This window comes from Staurois parvus, unplaced genomic scaffold, assembly GCF_062004578.1.
Source record: "Staurois parvus isolate SC_StPar_1 unplaced genomic scaffold, SC_StPar_1.0 ptg000750l, whole genome shotgun sequence".
In the NCBI taxonomy this organism is placed as follows: Eukaryota; Metazoa; Chordata; class Amphibia; order Anura; family Ranidae; genus Staurois; species Staurois parvus.
The window spans coordinates 2,609,557-2,631,297 of NW_028318546.1; the positions used below are offsets into that span (position 1 = coordinate 2,609,557).

Consider the following 21,741-nt stretch of genomic DNA (forward strand, 5'->3'; position numbering starts at 1 on the left):
GCCATTCACTATTGGCCTACCCGGAGGTTCCTTCAAATTCTTGTGAATTTTTGGTACAGTATATATCACCAGAATACGGCAAGTATCAGGTACCAAATATTTGGTATTCATCTGGATATTACATTGAACAAATATATAGATAATATTCAGCCACCTCTGACAGCTGTTGTCAGTTTAATATTTAATATAAACTGGCATTGAAAGTTGTTTTCACTTCACACATCTTCAGCACTAAATTGAATGAAAGATACACTGTGCATTTTATATTTCTGCATGGTTTGCTGTATTAACAAACTATACAGGTTCCATTATTGTCATTTAAAACCACAGAACAGAATTGTTCATTGCATTGCTACTCACATTGCAGCTTTTTTTTTAAATACTGTTCATGTCTCACATTTGCTTAACAAATATTAAGATACAGAAAGTTGTTAAAAACCTACCGTCACAAGCTTTTGTTTTTTCAGGCTTATTTTGTAACTGTGAACATATACTGTCACTTCTTTAACATATGATACCCGTGTGTTTCCTCCTCTGTATTCATGTCCAACTTCCACATTGAAATATGGCAAGCTGCTGCTGGCTTCACAGAGCTTCGTAAGTGTGTAAGTACAATTCCCCATGAATGTGTGGAAATAGTCATCAAATGTAAGGTAATGAGGGTCACCATATCCACTGCAGGATCCTCCTACAGGCAAAAAAAAAAAAATTATATGCTAGCTACAGGGACATCTGAGCAAGGTGATATGATAGTTTTGGTGCCAAAAAACTCCCTGAAATTCCAAATATGCATTCATACCCCTATGCTATATAACATATTGCCAACACTCAACCTCATCCTAAATCTCCCCAAATGCACATACTTTCCCTTAATTTCCCTTCACCTTGCTTCTCCATCTGGCCACAGAGAGAAAGGAGAAGAAGCCCTGTGTAAGCTCCAAGCCAAAGGGGTAAAGAAGATGTGTATTGTTTGTGGATTAGCCGTCAAAGGGAACTTGTTATTTTGTCCTGCATGTGTGAAGCACAAGTTTGTTGTAAAGCAGGAATAAATCCAAAAGCAAAAATGTATTAAGTTGCAGCTTACCAATTCTTATATGAAGCTACAGGCACACAACAGGATCTTTCAGGCTGGAGAGTGAGGGAAGGGTCCAGTAAATATGTCACATTTACCAGCCCATTCCTTTCCTGAATGAACACAATGAGTGGTTGGTGCTGATCACTCACCATGTTAATTCATAACTGAAGTGTAGTAAACTGTGTTTTTTTTGGGGGGGAGGGGGCCCTGTCAGGTTGGCTGTATGGGGCCCCATGGTTTCTAACAACAGCCCTGCATAGCGCGCTCCTGAACTCAGCACTCTATGCATAGTGCATTCCTAAACTCTGCACTCTTTGTATAACGCACTCCTGAATTCTGCACTCTGCGCAAAGCACACTCCTGAATTCTGCACTCTTTGCAAAGCACACTCCTGAATTCTGAACTCTGTGCATAACGCACTCCTGAATTCTGAACTTTGTGTATAATGCACTCCTGAACTCTACACTCGTAGCACACTTCAGAACCCTGCACTCTGTATATAGTGCACTCCTGAACTCTGTATTCTGTACAAAGCGCACTCCTGAATCATGCACTCTGTGCATAATGCACTTCTGAACTCTGTATTCTGTGCATAGCACGCTTCTCAACCTTGCACTGTGCATAGCGCACTTCTGAACTCTACACTCTGTACATAGCACATTTCTGAACCCTTGACTCTGTATGAAATGCACTTCTGAATCCTGTACTCTGTACATAGAGCACTCCTGAACTCAGCACCCTGTGCATAGCACACTCCTCAACCTTGCACTCTGTACATAGTGCACTTTCTATACTCTGCACTCTGTGTATAGCGCTGTTCTGAATTCTGCACTCTGTGTATAACACACTCCTGAACTTTGCACTCTGTACAAAGCGCACTCCTGAATCCTGTGCTCTGTACATAGCGCACTCCTGAACTGAGCATTCCTGAATTCCACAGCACTCAGGTGTCAACGGGGCCTTAAGCATTTTAGTTACAGCCTTGCCATCCCTGCCTGTATTTGCTTGACTATAGCAGGGACAGCCTTATGGTGAATAATTAAAACAAATTTAACAAAAAATGTAATTAAAACATTTAAATCTGTAAAAAACAATGTAGAACACAAAGTCAAAAATAGTGATGGTGGGTATGAAAACTGATAGCTCAGGACTAAGTTTGGTTGTCAGCACTACTAAAGGTTTCTGCCTTTTCTCTGTTGTTTCAGAAACAGCCTCTTACTCCTTAAATAAGACCTAATCTGATTCTGTCTGTGCTTCAGAAATGCCCTCCACCATCATAGACATTTCTCCCGCTACTCTCACTTTCAAGGTAGTAATCCTTGTAGTAATCACCTCACTTTCTGCAAAGCTTTTATGTAAGGAGGTGTTATTTTGGGGTATTCATTTATTTTGGGGGTATATTGTTAATGTTTTTGTTGCTGAGGGGGAGTCTTCTAAACAATTTTTCGTGCAGCAAGACTTCGCTTAATAAATATAAGTTTGTTTAAGGGGTGGTATTTTAAGATTTTCATTTCTATTGTGGTTATTTTAGACTTTTATTTGATTTTGATAGGACCTTTAAGAAGTTTGGAGTACTTTAAGTACAGCATTCACTTGTTACTAACCATCAGGGTTGCCAAACATCTGCAATTTATGGACAGTTTCCCTTGGTATACTTATTTACAACCTGTCCGTAAAAAAATAAAATTTGGGCTGACTGTGAACTGCACATGTTTTGGCTCGTATGAGTGTAGTGGTGTCAAATTGGGTCTGAGCATTTTGTATGATATCATGATGTACAGCACTCGGCGTGCATAAAACCACATCCCATATACTGCCAGTCACCATTTGCATCACAGCAATTCTGGTGGAAGAAGGTACCCAGCCACTCTGCACGGTCAGTCACGGTCACTTGCTCAGTAGCCATCAGTCTGCTCTGTTCTCGGTGCTTGACCTCTGCCCTGGCCTCCTGAGTTCTGCCTGCCCATGCCCAGGCCCAGCCACCACCACAGCCACACCAGTGATCAGAAAACCTGTTCCCAGTGCCCACCACCAGTCGGTATATTTATTGCAATTTGCATGAAAGCTATGGATCTCCCTGGACTCCCAATCATGCCTGCTTTAACCGGCCTATGCCCCCTCTGTTGCCAACATCTTGCCTACCTGCTGCTGCCCTTCTAATGGATCAATTGAACTGTAACTGCAGCAAACACAAGGTCAGCTGTCTTCCTACAAGCAGAAGTATCATCTGCCTGCTGCAAATCCTCCTGAAGCATTCCCTTGGTTTCATATCATACAATAAGCAAATAAATAATTTGCTGTGGTGTGCTTTGTTAAGAAATTATCTGCTCTACTGAGTCTCATGATTGATTTTCTTCTTCTTCCTCTTTGTGCTGTAGATTGGTTCTCTTTTCCCTGGACTCTTACTCTCCCAGTCACTTCACTTCTGACCAGTTTCAGCCTGTTCCACCACTGCCACCACTGCCTTTGCCTGCTACCCTCCTTAGATCAAGTGAACTGTACCAAGCACCTGGTCAACTACTAGCCTACAAGCAGAAGTACCGCCTGCCTGGCTGCCTGCTGCAAATCCTCCTGAAGAATTCCCTTTGGCTTCATATCATGGTAAGCAAATATACAACTTGCAGCAATGTGCTTAGTCAAGAAATGATCTGCTGTAGTGAGCCTCATGTTTGGTGTTCTCCTTCTCCCTCTTTGTGCCATAGGTTGATTCTCCTCTCCTTGGACACCCAGTCATGCCACTATGACCAGCCTCAGCCTGTTTCACCACTGCCACCAACACCTTGCTTTGCCTGCTGCCCTCAGCCTTTCTTCCATCAAGTGAACTGCACCAAACATAAGGTCTGCTGTCTGCCTTCAATACAAGCAAAAGCACCCCCTGCTGCAACTCCTCCTGAAGCATTCCCTTTGGCTTCATTTAGCATTAGGCAAATACACAATTTGAAGCGGTATGCTTTCTCAAGAAATGATCTGCTCCAGTGAGTCTCATATTTGGAGTTCTCCCTCTCTCCCTGGACTCCCAGTCACGCTGCTTTGACCAGCCTCAGCCTGTTCCACCACTGGAACTGCATTAAACATAAGGTCTGTTATCTGCCTTCACTATAAGCACAAGTACCTCCTGCTTGCTGCAACTCCTGTTCTGAAGCATACCCTTTGGCTTCATACAGCTACTGTATGTCATACAGTAAGCACAATTTGTTGAAGTGTGCTTTCTCAAGAAATTATTTGCTATAGTGTCATGTTTGTTTCTTTCCTTCTCCCTCTTTGTGCTGTTCTCCAGGACTGACAATCACACCACTGCTATTGAGCAGCCACTGGCACTACCTCCTTCCGGATCCCTTTTATTGGAACTCTGTCCTCTGCTAAGTAGGTAATTTTTGGAAGACAGTGTTTTGTAAATGTCTACTTTGTTTATGTGTGTGGGAACTTGGGTGAAGAGGGACTGGGAGTCTGGGGACTGTCATTTAGGTCACAGTATTTTGATAAATTGTTTAGTTTCTTCCCTAGAAAAGTCTACACTGCATTGAGAAACCAGCTGTATGGCTCTACATACACCACCAGATTAGACAACCAGTTCATCTAACAGTAAATGTTATCTTTCGCTCTAATACAGCACACACATATTTTGTCTTTGCAGCCTATTGTATAAAGCAAGTGGGCAACACAGACAAATTACATGGTTTTTCTTTTTTCTTTCTTTCTTTTCCAAGACTCCAATCCAATCTTCACATGTGATGCATCTCTAATTGAAGCTAATATGTTTTGATTACATTTTTCAAAAAGTTCCAAAAGATTAGTTTTCATTAACAACTATAGCTTTCCTGACTTTTCTCATAGAGCCATCTGCAGCACACAAGGTGGTAGTAGGTTAGGTTATACAGTTACTGAAATTTAAGAGGGCTCAGTCTGGGTTGGTTTAGCCGTAGTTTTCCCAGAGAATTATGACAAGATTTTAAAGGGCTCTTTGATTTCAGTTTAAATTTTGACACATTTAACAGCTTCTGTTGGTAGCATAACAGATCAGGGTGTGTGTTTTAGTTCACAGTGTGTGTAGTGCAGTTGCACTTTACAAATAAAATGTATTGAAGAAGCAAAGCCTGAGCCTCCTGGCAAAAAACGCAAGAAATTGAGTCATTGTTCCTCCTTGGGCTCATGGCTAATAGATCTGCAGTTCAAAATTGCTTATCAGCAGATGATGATTCAAAACAAAACGCAAGGTGTCTGTTGTGCACAAAATTGTTCAGCATAGCACATGGTGGTGTTCATAATTCCGTAGTCATGCTGGAAGTTACATACACACGTCTATTGCTGCAGCCAGGCAAGCCAACTCTGGAATGATTACATTTCCTAAACAAAGCACAGAATCAGAAGTGTTGACTCAAAAATAAAAACATAATTATTTATGTAACCCATTGAAATGTTACTACTGCAATATAGTAAAGGGACACTACTGGGTGGTGGTTTGCAGATCGGAATCCCATATAGCATTGAACTGTGGGGACTGTATTTCTGTACAGCAGGACTTGATTGAGAAGCAGTATGTTGGGACTACATTTCCCAGCAGTCATAGCACATGGGCGGGGACACATAAATAGCAAAAGCCTGCACACAGGAGTGGAGTCAGTGTGGAGTAAATAGAAAGAGAGGAGGTGTGCTGCTGCTGGAGAGGTGGCCTAGGCCGCGGAGGCTGGAGGGAGAGAGAGTGTAGAAGTCCGCTGATGGTCCAGCCTACTGTGCTGCAAGCTGAACACTCTGACAACAGGAAAGAGAGAGAGAGAGCGGAGCTTCGGGCCTGAACCACAGGAGCCGAGGACTGTTCTTGTTCTGTGTGTATGGCAAACCGTTGCAACCATCTTCTTAAAGTGATTGAGTGAAAGAAACCCAATGCACCTCACTGCCATAGTGAACATTGCTTAACTGCCACAATTACACATTCCTCCATAATAGTGAACGCAGTTCACAAGTGCCAGGTTGCGGCCTACTCAAGCCAGCGGTGTTGCTGAGGAACACTTATACCACAGAGATCATCCACCTTAATCTCAGGATACAATGCTACAGAGTTAGTGTGACAAGTGCCCATTGACTTAACAAGCAAGTGACTGATTTATTCAGCAGGATATTTGCTGTTATCCATTTGTGCTTTGCCTTAAGAGGAACACTATCTTCAACTCCAACATTTATACCACTGTGTTACTGTCTGTTGTTACAAGATCTTTCTATTACTGAAGTACTGTAAATTAATCCTACACCAATCATTGATGAGAAGTGCAAAATCTTTATTTTGCCTGTTAATCCACCGGGAGTGATTACCCTAAGGAACCCATATTTACCCCTAGACACAGCCACACTTCTATTGGACCCCAACGAGTGTGCTAAAGACAATACAGAGCTCTTAAAGGGAACATCGTACATTATATACCGAATTATCTTTTTCTTTCACACCTAACCCTTGCCTTCTAGTACTGAGGACCCTTTGTGAGCTTATCCACATATTGCTATCCATTTCTGCTCACTGGGGGCCATTAGACTCCTCAGATTGGAGGCAGTAGTTTATCTCAGAAAGCAGGCCTACCATTAAATACTGATGTTTATTGTGCATGTCAATACACCTTGGTTCATATTTGCTAACCTTGACCAGAGTTATGCCTCAAACAAATGTTATCTTGTTATTCTTGACCCAGTTATCTTGCAATTCAATATAAACTCTATCTTGGTTTATCCTACTCTGTGAGTCCATTTTACAGTATGAATTATCTGAGTCATCAGATTACATTGGTGTCAGCAGTGGGTGAGCTTCCATTGGGTGTCCAGATTGCCAGGGAACCCAAACTTATTACTCAAGAAAACCTCAAGGGTGTAGTGCTACATTTAAAATAGTTGAAAATAGTTAATTTAATTGTCAAGAAAAATCTGCCACTACGATTGTTAGATGATCTTAATAATGGCATGGCTGACTAGTTTTCAGACTCCAAATTGGCAAGTTCCCTCTGTTGTAGGCATATCAAAGGGTCCATGATAATCAAAAACACCATTAGCAAGTTCAATAAAGAGCGGTTGTGCCAAAAAAATTGTCCTGTTGTCACTTTTCATTACTGATTGATGAAACTACAGATATATCAACAACCATAAAATTAGCCATGGCAGCCATTTATTTTGATGAAGATGCTGGTAAAACCCAGAAACAGTTCTACTGCCTTGTTGATCTTACTAAAGCTTCTTGTGATCCTGTATCCTGATTCCAGTTGCTGGCCTGGCTTGTCCTGACTACCCTCTGAACTTTGCCTGCACTGACCTCGGCTTGTCCTCTGACCTCTGCTCCACTCTGTTCCATTGACTTCTTCTTCACTGATCGGTTCCAGACCTAGCTTGTACCCTGACTACGCTTCTGCCTGTGTCCCTGTACCTGATCTGTCCTGCCTGTGTATGGCCCGGCTTGCCTGACTCTGCTACTTTACCTGCTGTCACCAGTACCTGCCTACCAACCTGCTGTTCCTGCTGATCCACAGTCTTCTACCAGCAACTGTCTCATCTGCCCGTGGTTGCCAGTACCAGTCTACTTCAGTCCACTGCCAGTCTGCCTGCCTTACTGAAGACCCCTGATTACTTCACCTGCCCAGCGTGGAAACCTGCTATGCCGTTAGCAAGACTTGCAGGCAATTGCGCCACTCTGCACTCCTGCACCTTCTGTTTACACTACCAGGGGCCAGAGCCAGAGGTGTAAGAGAGGCCTTCCTCATGATATCAGGCTCTGCTGATTGCTTGAGTGTGTCAACTGTGTTTTCAATCAATATGAAGCCCTGTTAAATTATTTTCAGCCATGTGATGATGAAAAACTGCTTGGTAACTGTGGAAAGGATAAGTCTCTTGCAACAGGATCCTATCACTAAGTGCTACTTTCTATTTCTTCACGCAGTTCTGCCAAATTTCACCCAATTCAATCAAATTTTTCAGAGAAATTCTCCTGTGTTACCTTATTTGTACTTCAAGTACTGCCAACTCCTTAAAAGTCTTATGGGCTACTTTACCAGGCCAAACTTGTTGGTTTCCCGTTAAAATGACGCACTGATTGCATTTGACAACACTAATGGTGCACACTTCAAACCAACAGACAGCATTTTTATTGGATACCAAAGAAGGGAACATCTGTCTACAGTAGATGATTCAGCTGTTCGTCAGTTCATGGTCCAAACAGCAACGTTTACACAAAAGCAGAAACTGCCATTAAACAATGGATGCCCATGGGAAACAGAATCAGTCTGCTGCTAATTCTGGGGACATTATTGAACTACATTTTCTACAGCATTTTTTACAAATCATTCCCCCATCTGATTTTGACACACTGCATACTAAATTAATTTAATACCAAGTGATAGATTTTACTGCTTTGCTCAGAGTGATATGTTTCTTATTGGTACATAGTAGGACAAAGCTGTATCAGGGCCCGTCAGGGTAATCTAAAAATATCTAAATTACCACATCTGGTTAAATTTGCAAAAATTATGCTTTCCCTTCCCTATGGGACAGCTGCGGTAGAACATTTGATTTCATCTGTGAAGTTAATGAAAACTGATCTTAGGAACAAACTTTCCACTCCAATGTTGGAAGGACTGCAGTCAACAAAGAGTGGTCCAGGAAGAATAACTAAGCAAATGTTTAAACATGTTTATACCACAATGTATGACCACACATTTGAAAATGTATCCAAGCCTAAATGTAAAGCACTGGATATTTCTTCTGGTAATGTTTCTAAGGACATTGATGATGTGGTGTGGTAGTGTAGGACTAATACAGTGACAGTCACAAGTTCACATCAACATGAGGTTCTTCATACAATTTTTACAAAAATAATTATATGTTTGTACTGTAATAGCATTAGAAATACTTAAACACATAAAATTACAGTTTGAGTTATAAAAAGATTGGTTACAGTTATGGCCACTCCAGGCCTAGATGTTTTTCTGGTATCTTTTGCCTCAGTTCTCAGTGGAACAGGTGATGAGGGAAAACCTTCACAGGGAGACACCTGTTCTACTGAACACTGCTGCAAGATCCTGTGATGAGTTTTGCCCAATCACAGCTAATCACAACAAAAGACTGAATGAATCAGTTTCAGTCAGTAAAATTGGTTGCTAATATCAATTAAATACATTGGTATTAGTAATCATAAAGTGTAAAAAAATGTATAAAGTGTATAAAAATCGTGACCACTTGCCCAGAGTAGTACAATGTTACTATGGCAAAGTTGTATTGCTCTGGTCACAGTGTGTTGAAACCAAAATAGTAAAAAAAAAGACAAAAAATGTAATAAAAAAGAAGAAAATTATAGAAAAAATATATATATTATTATTACATACTGTCACCAATCAGTGTCCCTGATCACTGCCACACCAGTTATATGATAATGCTGCGCTGGACTGGTGACAATATGTAAAATAAATAAATAAATATATTGTGAATTATTTTAATTTCTTTATTTTCAAAAAATTGTGACAAAAAAATTACAACTTCAGAAAACCTGCCATGCTTCTTACTAAATACCTTGAACTGTCTATTTTCCAAAAATGGGTCATTTGGGGGGTATTTCTACTGTCCTGGAGTCCTACAGACTAAATAATATACACTAATTTGAGGTATTTTCACCAAGGAAATGTAACAGAATACATTTTGACCTAGATTTATGAAGAACAATTATTTATTTGCAAAATTTTATAAAAGAAAAGAAGAAAAACAAATTATTTTTCAAGGTTTGGGTTTTTTTTTTGTTTATTTAACAAAAAAAAACTCAGTGGTAATAAAATACCACCAAAAGAAAGCTCTATTTACCAGGACGTCATATGATGCCCACTCGGAAGGAGGAGTGTCCTGTCTGGCTGTCAATCTGCTATAGGACGGGCGGGAAGGTGTTAATCAGATTAGAATGCTGATGATGTATTGTAGCCAAGTTAAATACAAAAGTTAAAAAAATCAATTACACATCCAAAAGAAGTGATGCCAGACCAAAGTGTCACTGATTCTGATTCTGTCTAAAAATATGTATTTTTCAATATTACCCTTGAAGACACATTAAAAGGACTCACTGTACAGTATTTTTAAAAATGTGTTTTTGATTTGTGTCCCCCATGGCAGTGCCCAGTTTTCTGTGCCCCTTTTGACAATAATCAGCTTTTTAGCCCCTCCCCTTAAGTGGCCATATTTTAACAGCAAGCATTGTCCCCCCATAGACTTCAATGGGATTCATTGCTATGTTCAGGTTTTTTTCTTGCAGACAGGACTCAACAACCCCCTGTGAATCAAACCTGGATACATTTTCTCATTACTAGTAGAAGTATATTTCAGAGTTTAATAAATGTATAATAAACTTGTTACAGATCTGTCTCCTCTATCCCAAAAGGCCAGAAGGCATGCTAGTACATGTAGTTCCATGGCTTTAATTTGTAAGATTTGGCTGTCACTTTTTATTCTACAAAACTTGTGTTCAGGACTGGTTAACCACCTGCTGTCAATTCAATTATTTACACACCCAACCCAGCCAGGCCATTTCCCTTTCTATTTTAACCTGCCTGTCACATCTATGTTTCCATGTACACCTGAGCTGTGCTACCTACTGTTCTGTGATCCCTGCATCTCAGCACTGCAAGGGATTTTCTACTGCTTATCAGTCCTTAGTTCCCACTAGCTGCCTCCTCAGGTGGGTACCACAATCGCCAAAAGCGCAACCCATCACCACCTTTAGGAGCTCCGGAAAAAAACAGGCCTTTCCTTAGACTCTGCTTCTTGGCCCTTCCTAGGGCACTCACCTTCACTCTAACTAGGGTTGCCACCTCATCCCTTTAAACCCGAACACATATTAACTACACAGGTTCTGATGCTAATTTAATGCAGATAAGACACTAAGTGATTTTAATTACCCCCTTAATCAGCCGCAGAATCTGTATAATTAATATGTGTTCCATTTTAAAGGGATGAGGTGGCAACCCTAACTCTACCCCTGTCGATTCCAATAGGTATAATTGTTGTCCTAGACTCCTTGTGTACCCGCATTCCCTGGGACCTCTTTGTACCTCAGTGCTCCTCATACATATTGTTACTTCAGTGTTCCTGTAATATCTGCATCCCACGGCTGCTAGGTTTCTCCTGTCTCCTGCCATTCCTGTGAGTCCTGTATTCCAAGCTTTCCAAGAGTCTCATTTATGTGCTTCCCTGTACCAGATCAGCTGTGGCATCATGTATCGGGTAGTCACCCGAATGTCGTCTTCTATACCAATATGTATGCAGACTGCACTGATGATCAAATATCCCAGCCACACTTGACAGTACCCAGTCATGAAAAACTAATTCTTTAATACATGTGCTCAATTAATAAGATTTGACTTTAGTTTTCAAAACAGCATGTATATTTTTTACAATAAAACACATGTGATAATTGGAAAATAAACGAAAGAAGAACCATACCTGATATAGCTCGAAGAGAAGTTGGTTTTGTAAAGGTTGGAGACGCTAGCTTTATAGCAATTGTTGCACTAGGAACCTCTTTTTTTATCCCTTTAAATGAAAAAATAAAATTAAAAATGAATCTATTATATAAAATTGGCTTTCATGTCAAAATAGTAACTTATCACAGAATGAAAATGTCATTAAAATAAGAAAGTGAAAGAGACTTCCTAGGTATACTGATTTTCATTCATACTGACACATTACAATTATAACTAATTCAGTTAAGTCTCTCACAGAAAGCTTTGTTAATAATATCACTGTACATCTTAAGAAATCAGATCATAATTTTAAATGAAAATTCCTGCATGGTATGGTATAGATCTCCTACAAATCTCATTCCTGCTCATACAGTATGACTAGTTCACTGCTTTTCCAAAAAGTTAAAACAGTTTGGAGAATAATTTCAAGCATCCCTACCAGTGTCATTAATTGTACTGCAGTTAGCTTTTCTAGTAATTAATATTATAATTATACAGGATTTATATAGAACCAACAGTTTACACAGGACTTTACAATGTAAAGGGGGACAGTACAATTACAATACAGATGGAATAGGAGGGGCCTGGAGCTAATAGGAGTGAGGTAATATGCTTGTAGGCAGGTCACGCTCAACCATAGCAGTTCTGCAGTTGGAGAGGAAGACTTGGAGAACAGGGTTCCTCTATTGTTTCCTGGGGTCACTGGGGAAGCAATCTGGTTTGATTCTGTTGTCCCATGTGGCTCTGGTGGCCATTTTGGGTCAGACAGAGCCCATTTAAGGCCCTGGCTCCCTGGTTTGGTGTACTTTTATATGAGTGGGTAGCATAGGGAAAGGTATCCCATTTGCTAGGGACACAACTGGCTTCCTGACAAGGAGGGAAAGCGTGGGGTCACAACTCTTCTGGATACCTTCTTGATTAGGCACAAGGTGGCCAGGTAGCATTCTGCCCCTCTCAGTCTGCTCTTGTCACGTTGCTAGAACCCATGAGTGCACCGGGTTGGGTAGTCTGCCCACTGGGTTGTTGTGAACTGTTGCTGCATTTCTTCTATATAACTTTTATATTGCACATTACTGTGTCTCTTATTGCTGCCCCACCATGCTGTACCCATCTACATGCTGGCCATACAGGGGTGATAAAAATGCAATCTTTCTTATAATACATCGATGGAATGTTAGTATCCTCCTACTACAAAACACATCATGCACTTTGATGATGCCAACTGTTATGTTTATTCATAAGCAAGGGATTCTGCACAGACCCCTCCCATGGCCACTGCCTTCTAATGTATTTCACTCTGGTTTGGTTTACTCATAGAGGTAGGAGAGACCAGGAGCAGAGGGCATTTATACATCACAAGCCATTAACAGATTAAGAAACAATCAAAAATAGCTGGGCTTTAAACAATGTGCAGTGGTATCCATTACTCCTCTCCCTCCCCAATTTCCCATCTATCCTTCAACTACCCTCCCTTTTTCTTTTCTCTCTCTTTTTTTCTTGTTGGGTACAGCATATCCTTGTTAGCTTAAAGTGTTACTAAACCCCCAACAGTAAAATCAGTCTGTATATGCAGTAAAGCATGCTTGTTATACTCACTGTGGAACCTAAGGGGTCATTCCTATGCATTGTGTAAAAAGGCTATTTGATCCTGTCATCTCTGCCTCCCCTCTTGTAGAAATGACCACCTGATACAGACTGAATCTGTAGTCAAATGCACATGCTCAGTTTGGTGTGTATTGCTTGACAGGTTTTTTTTTCTTGGGAGAGTGCATGTGATAAGCACAGGGCCAATCAGCACTGTCCAGAGAGAGGGTCAGGAGTTTCACATCCTCCTAGAGCAGAAAGAAAACTCCTGAAAGCTTTAACCAGTGCTCTGCTGAAGTCACAAAACTTCTCTAACTGCTGATATGAAAAGGTATTAAGAAGTTTATATTTACTAAATAATTGCATTTCCATGTTGTGTGTACTGTGGGAGACCAGATATAGTGAATGCAGGGTCCTGGGTTTAGTATCACTTTAATAGGTTAGAAATCATAAATTATGAATTTTCTGACTTAAAACATCATTTTCACAGTGAGTACCTAAGATAGTAAATATGTATTATATAGATTTTAGCATTAGGAATAATAAAGTTAGAATGTTTTTATATTTATTTTTAAACAAGATTTAGCAGTGGAGGCTATTGGATACTTATTTATTTAATTTACAAATAAAATTATTATTTGGGCAAAATTTAGATCTTGCTTATTGATGCATTTTTTGCACTTTCATTGTATGTTGAGACTGGTATACTGCTATCAATGTTTGGTACTATGTTCACCTACAGCTACGGGTGACTGTGCCAAAAAAGAGGGAGTATTGTTCTCCAGGCTATAGTGACACTTGAACATATAGTTTATAGATACCATTATGTATCTTTGTATGTGGTGATTTTTTGCTTAATGCTGGTACATTGAATTAGTCATCAGAGACAAGCTTGTAGGGTTACATTTATTGATAATGACTTAGCACTAACTTATATCATCCCTCTCTGAGTCATGGACACCACTGCAATGGATGTTTTTTTATTGTGTCTTAATCTGTTAACTAATTGATTGTGATAAATAGGTGACCCCCCCCCCCCATTACTGGGCACCCCTACCACTACTATTAAGCCCAATCAGAGTGAAATGTGTCAGAGGGGTGTGCCCATGGACAGAGACTTTGCAGAATGTGGTTTTTTTTGTGGTTCTGTAGTGTGGTATCTGCATGAGCTTCTTTCAGGACCAGCACCTGATGTGAGTTTTGAGAGAACAGATACACACAAAAGGCTTGAACTGGCTCTACTAGGTTTGTGAGACAGATCCTCCCATTTAGCTTAATAAAGTACAATGACTTCTTTCAATATCTAGAAATATTGAGAAACAAATATCAATTTGCATGAGGCATGAAATCCTTGCAGATGTAACAGATTTGATCACATTAATGCTGCTGATGTGTGTCCTGCAGCCACTTTACAGCCTCTCCACATGTATTTAATGAGCATATTTCCTAATGGTCTCTGGCTGCAATTGTTTTTAAAAGGTGTTTTTTTTTCGTATAAAAACAGCATTATATTCCTGAACAGTGTGCATCAGCAAGAAGATTATTTCTTACTTTGGGAAGGCTTGTAACAACAAAGAGATTTGCAGTCAGGAGACCGTTGGATAGGGGCCGAGCATTGTAACCCCTTTAAACAAAGTGCTTAAACAAGGATCTTTATAACAGTATCACCAGCTGTAAAAACTGTAAAGATATTTCAGAGGTTGGGTTTGCATCCACTTTAACAACCTATGAATGAGCGTTTTGAATTGCAGTGCTGGCATATAATATTCTTATGTGCACTGTCTGCATGCACAAATCTGTACAGTAAATGTTAAAATGTCACTAAATGGTGGACGGAGCAAATCTTTACTATTACACTGGTCTGGAGAAAAGGGGAACTGGTTTTGCAGTGATCAGGAACACTGTTGATGGTTTACACTGGTTTGTTGACACTGAGGCTGGTGTGGCAACAATCAGGAACACCACTGATGTTGGCACTGGCTGGTCTGGTGTGACAGTGATTAGGAACATTGTAGCTGGATTACACTGGTTCGGCAATACTGGGGATTGGTGTGCCAACAATCAGGAACACAGTTGCTGGCATGCACTGGTCTGGTGAAACTAGGACTGGTATGATGGTGATCAGGAATGCTGCTGATGGCATACACTGCTCTGGTCACACTAGAACTGGTGCTCAGTTGCTGACATACAATGGTCCAGTGACATTGGGATTGGTGTGGCGGCAATTAGGAACTCTGTTACTGACTTACATTGCTTTGGTGACACTGGGGTCTGATGTGACAGCTTTTTGGAACATTGTTGTTGGCTTACACTGGTCTGGTGAAAGTGGGACTAGTGTGATGGTGATCAGGAACACTGCTGATGGCAGTTACTGCTCTGGTGATACTGGAATTGGTGTGGTGGCAATTAGGGACTCTGTTTCTGGCATACACTGATCTGGCATAACTTAAGAATGGTGTGGCAACAATTAGGAAGACTGTTGCCGGCTGCACTGGTCTGGTATGGTTGTGATCAGGAGCACTGTTTCTGCCTACACTGGTCTGCTGACACTGCTAATGGTGTGTTGGTGACTTAGGAAACTGTAAGTGGCTGCACTAATATGGTGATAATATATTGCTTTGGCAGTGATAAGAGACAATGACTGGCTGCACTCAAATACAGTGATATCAGCCATTACACATGATCACTAGCCACAGCTGTAAAATGTCACCATAGGGATATTGTACTGCTTTGGTGAGTTTGTAAGCAAAAAAAAAAAATCACAGTCACCAGAGTAGTGAAGTGTTGCTATGGTGACATTGTTCCAATTGGTCTGCTGAACAGAGACACCGGCTGGCTACACTGGCATACAGTGGCATCATTATAGCCAGCCAGTATTTTTAATTACTATCCACAGCAGTACAATTTTACCATAGTGACACTGCACTGCTCTGGTGCCTGTTATTTTTTTTTTTACATTCTTCACAACAGTGCTGATCACTAAAGAATTTATATATACAGTTGCAAGAAAAAGTATGTGAACCCCTTGGGATTAGGTGGAGTTTTGCATGAATTGGTCATAAAATGTGCTCTGAACGTCATCTAAGTCACAACAATAGAAGAACGCAGTCTGCTGAACATAATACTACACAAACAAAAAAGCTCTCAGAAGACCTACGATCAAGAATTGTTGACTTGCATGAAGCTGGAAAGGGTTACAAAAGTATCTCCAAAAGCCTTGATGTTCATGTGTCCACGATAAGACAGACTGTCTACAAATGGAGAAAGTTTAGCACTGTTGCTACTCTCCCTAGGCATGGTCGTCCTGTAAAAATGACTGCAAGAGCACAGCGCAGAATGCTGCATGAGGTAAAGAAGAATCCCAGAGTGTCAGCTAAAGACCTACAGAAATCTTTGGCACATGCTAACATTTTTGTTGACACATCTACAATAAGGAAAACATTAAACAAGAATGGAGTACATGGGAGGACACAACGGAGGAAGCCATTGCTGTCCAAAAAGAAGATTGCAGCACGTTTGAAGTTTGCAAAAGAGCACCTGGATGTTCCACAGCACTACTGGCAAAATATACTGTGGACAGATGAAACCAAGATTGAGTTGTTTGGGAAGAACACACAACACTATGTGTGGAGAAAAAAAGGCACAGCACGCCAACATCAAAACCTCATCCCCACTGTGAAGCATGGCGAAGGGAGCATCATGGTTTGGGGCTGCTTTGCTGCCTCAGGGCCTGGACGGATTGTTGTCATTGATGGGAAAATGAATTCCAGAGTTTATCAAGACATTTTGCAGGAAAACGTACGACCATCTGTCCGCCAACTGAAGCTCCGCAGAGGATGGGTGATGCAACAAGACAATGACCCAAAGCGTACAAGTAATTCAACAAAACAATGGCTGCAACAGCACAGAATACGCCTTCTGGAGTGGCGCGGTCAGAGTCCTGACCTCAACCCCATTGAAATGCTGTGGCATGACCTTAAGAGAGCGATTCACACCAGACATCCCAAGAATATTGCCACACTGAAACAGTTTTGTGAAGAGGAGTGGTCCAAAATGACTCCAGATCGTTGTGCAGGTCTGATCTGCAACTACAGGAAACGTTTGGTTGAGGTTATTGCTGCCAAAGGAGGGTCAACAAGTTATTAAGTCCAAAGGTTCACATACTTTTTCCTCCCTGCACTGTGAATGTTTACATGTTATGTGCAATTAAACCATGGCAACATCTAATCTTTGTGTAGTATTATGTTCAGCAGACTGTGTTCTTCTATTGTTGTGACTTAGATGACGATCAGAGCACATTTTGTGCCCAATTCATGCAAAACTCCACGTAATCCCAAGGGGTTCACATACTTTTTCTTGCAACTGTATACTTGTGAGCTTCTATGGTAGAAACCTGTGATTTTCTAATTAATTGTATGAATAAAAATGATGACTAAAATACAACACACCTGTGGTTCGCTGACACTCACACCAACTCATTAAACAGTGCTATGTGACTAAAAATAAATATACTGATAGTGCCACGCTCCCATTTGAATTATCTATAGTAACTTATACTGTTATTTCAATCAATTGATAAACTGATTGATAAATAAATAAATAAATTATATATTATGCAGGAATTGATTGTCTATTGCCTATAACACCATATAAAAATAATAATACATTGCTGTGCTGGTGATTATTTGTGAAAACTAATGGTGAGCCAAAGTCAATATATAAATGCACATAAAAAGTCCTCTTCCAATTTAAATTTCAAATGTGAAATACTACTCCCTCAATCCAAGTGCAGTGTGATCTTAGTATGCGCTCACCTTATGTTTTGCCTAAATTTATAGGCAAAACTCGCTTTTTGTCCTTATAGGACTGATGAAATAATATTCTTCCTGTGTGAGATTTTCCCAATGACAAATGGATAGTTGTAGTTAGAACTTAATCCACCCATTGCACAGCAGCTATCAATAGTGTACCTGTCACACAACCACCATCAGCAGTGTATTCGTCACACAGCGCCATCGGCAGCATACCTTTCCCAGTGTCACTGGAGTCAACCATGTCCAAAAAATGTTAAACTAGTGAGGAGGCATTTCAAATCCTCAGTATGGCGGATGAAAGCAGCAGGGAACTCTTCCTGTCCAATTCTGATTCGGAATGGGCACCTGTCGAAAGTAGTGGAGCACGAACGAATCCCTCCAAAAAGGATAAGATGCTCTGAAGACCAGGCAACCACCAACAGCCCAGTACACCCCACTGGTGAATTGGCAAACACCAGTGGAGCTAGACCCCCTGGATAAAAGGCCCTGTACTAGTACTGGGGTATTATATCGGACGCCAAGAATTAAGGCCCATACACATGCTTGCAAACCCATTATGACTGCCTTCCAACTCATTCCAACTCTCATCTTATTTCAGTTAATTGCAGACAAGACCAATCTTTTTGCCCGGCAATACATTGAATGGAGACGTCTCACATTGGAGGATTTCTTATTTTCTTTGGTCCTCACAATCAACATGGGGCTTACAAAAAAAATGCTTGCATGTTTATTGGTCCACCGACTCCATTCATCACATGCCCATTCATTCAGCTGTTATGTCAAGGTCACGCTATGACATGATCATGTGCTTTATCCATTTCAGTGATAATATACAGTGCCCTCGAAATCAGCCTGGATATGAAAAGCTTTACACAATTCATCCACTAATTAATTTTTTCACAGAGATTAACTGACAAATCCCTGGGAAACAAATCTGTGTGGGTGAGACCCTTATCCCCTTTACTGACCGGCTGGAAATCAAGCAGTACATTCCCAGAAAAGGCCTGGTTCACACTGATGGCCGTGCAGCCCACTATTGCGAATGAGCTGCTGTGCGTACGTTTCACACAAGGAAAAGGTGCATGCACCTTTTCCAAAATGCATCCCCAGGGAAACGTAGTCAAAAAGACCATGCTGTTTCCTTGTGGTTCCTGCACCCATGATCGTGCTGTGGAATGAGATGCGTGAGGGTGCCATTCAAAATGAATGGCACCCCCATACGTCTCGCAAGAGAAATGCGGTTGCGTGTGATTGCGGGTGTGGGAACAGGTGTGATTCCCGCAACCTCAACCAGCCCGCAATGTGTGGGCCAGATATAGCAGACAGCCTATGACTGTAACAAACATTTGCTGTTCTGTAACACAGTTCTTGCACCATAGTGTGCCCTGCGTTTTTGCCGTAAAATGTAATAAATTCACAGATGAGCTCAAACTGTTTGCTATAGAATACATCCCCTCTTGTTTTTCTAAAAGGTTCCAGAAGATGTCACCAGGAAACATACTGGATATACAGTATATAATGAACATGTTAGCTCCAATGGGTCTGAATAAACAATGGAATATAAGTACCATCCTGTGAATCATGTGGTAAACAAGCAACTAGATTGAGCTCTGCAGTTACTTTTGCAGCAGTTTTCTTATTCCGGGTCACATTCCTGCACAATGTCCTTGTCTCTTTCTGTCAGTTGACCATATCGACCACGGTTATGCTTATCAGGCAATGTTTTCCTGGAAACTGTATATGGCGTAATAAGCTTTGATACTGTACTTCGCAATATGGCAAATAAATTGGCAACTTCAGTCACAGAGGCACCAGCTAAGTGGCACTAACAATTTGCCCTCTTTGAAGCTCAATAAGCTCTGGCATGACTTCATAATACTGGCAGCGTACGCAGTGAATGACAAAAGTAAGGCTTCCCACCTATTAGCTAGGTGTCTCATCAAACAGCGGAAGCGAAAGAGTGTTCCAACACTTCTGCTTTCAACGTGAAACATGTTGTCACTTTCACCCCTGCAAATCATGTAGTGTTTCCATTTTTTTAAAACAATCTACTCTCTTTAGGGAGTCTATTCTACAATTTCACAGCTCTTACTGTGAAGAAACCTTCTCCGTATTTGGAGATTAAATCTCTTTTCCTCCAAATGTAAAGAATGCCACCTTGTGTATTTATAAAAAATTCACATTGCAATTCGCCCAGTGAAAGTGCATGTGTATTAATTCTATGCGAATAAAACAAAACAATAATGTTATTAGGCAGACTGCAGATTTGGACTCCACTGATCTAAGATGTGCTGCTGCTTCTTGATGACTGAGTTAACTTGCTTTCAATGTTATTAAATTCACCACTTTCATTCCAAAAGATCCCTGCCCCTTTGTCTTGTTCTCTATTGTTGCAGCATATAGATATCCTCCATTTTCTAGGGCTGCTGGTTTGAGTGTGCTTTAAACCTATATAACTTTTCCCTCCCTCTGTCCACCTGCTGAATAGATGTTTCTGGAGACATTGCGTACACAGTGCTGGGCACTTTTTACCTTTTTTGTTTGTTTCTATTAGCCGATAACCATAGAAATGTACACTTACTTTTGGGTACTGCCTGCCCTTTCCTTGGTCTTTGAATTTTCCACCTCTCTTTGCTGCTACCTGTCCTTCCTCCTGGGTTGTGGAAGGCATGCAGCCTATGGTCATAGGTTTTCACCCTGAAGCTATGCCTCCAGTGAGGGGGTTTCTGGCACCCTCGGAAAATGTTGCAAAGAGGTTGTCGGACATCATATCCTCAAAGTGGGACATCATGGACTCCCTCTCCTGTGGTAGCAGTAGATCTCCAATTATTCCCCTTGCAATGGGGAAAATCCCTGTTGAAAAAACCTACCAATTTCACTTTCTCTTTACTGCCAGCACCACCAACCCTCCTCCTCCCCACTACCAGCACCCCAACATTCCTCTGCACTGCCAGCACCTTAACGCTCCTCTTCACCGCTAGTGCCCTAACCTTCCTCCTCAGTGCCTGCACCTCATCACTCCTCCTCCTAAGCCCAGTGGCTTAGTGGTTAGCATTGCTGCCCTACAGCATGTTCTTTCTGTGCTTGTATGGGTTTCCTCCCACACTACAAAAACATGCTGGTAGGTTAATAGGCTCCTGTCTAAACTGGTCCTTGTGTACAGTTGCAAGAAAAAGTATGTGAACCCCTTGGGATTATGTGGAGTTTTGCATGAATTGGGCATAAACTGTGTTCTGGACGTCATCCAAGTCACAACAATAGAAGAACACAGTCTGCTGAACATAATACTACATAAACATTAGATGTTGCCATGGTTTAATTGCACATAACATGTAAACATTCACAGTGCAGGGAGGAAAAAGTATGTGAGGCCCTAGCTTAATGACTTCTTCCAGAGCTAATTGGAGCCAGGAGTGAGCCAACCTTGACTCCAATCAGTGTGATGATATTGGATGTGTTGCTGACACCTGTCCTGCCCTTAAAAAACACACACCTGTTTTGGGTTTACTGGTTTCAAGAAGCACTGTCTGATGTGAACCATGCCTTGCAGAAAAGAGCTCTGAGAAGACCTACGATCAAGAATTGTTGACTTGCATGAAGCTGGAAAGGGTTACAGAAGTATCTCCAAAAGCCTTGATGTTCATGTGTCCACGGTAAGACAGACTGTCTACAATTGGAGAAAGTTTAGCACTGTTGCTACTCTCCCTAGGTGTGGTGGTCCTGTAAAAATGACTGCAAGAGCACAGCGCAGAATGCTGCATGAGGTAAAGAAGAATCCCAGAGTGTCGGCTAAAGACCT

The 21,741-nt window shown here is 41.1% G+C and overlaps 1 protein-coding gene across 1 annotated transcript in view; it reads right to left on the bottom strand.

Moving 5' to 3' along the window:
- The window catches only part of LOC149445026 (IgGFc-binding protein-like), a 136,621-nt gene that overhangs the window by 39,197 nt on the left and 75,683 nt on the right, over positions 1-21,741 (bottom strand). Inside the window, exons 9-10 of the mRNA XM_089654295.1 lie at positions 11,525-11,614; positions 444-688 (exon numbers count right to left, since the gene is read on the bottom strand). Coding sequence (XP_089510421.1) covers positions 444-688; positions 11,525-11,614 — 335 coding nt within the window. The remainder of the gene's footprint in view (positions 1-443; positions 689-11,524; positions 11,615-21,741) is intronic.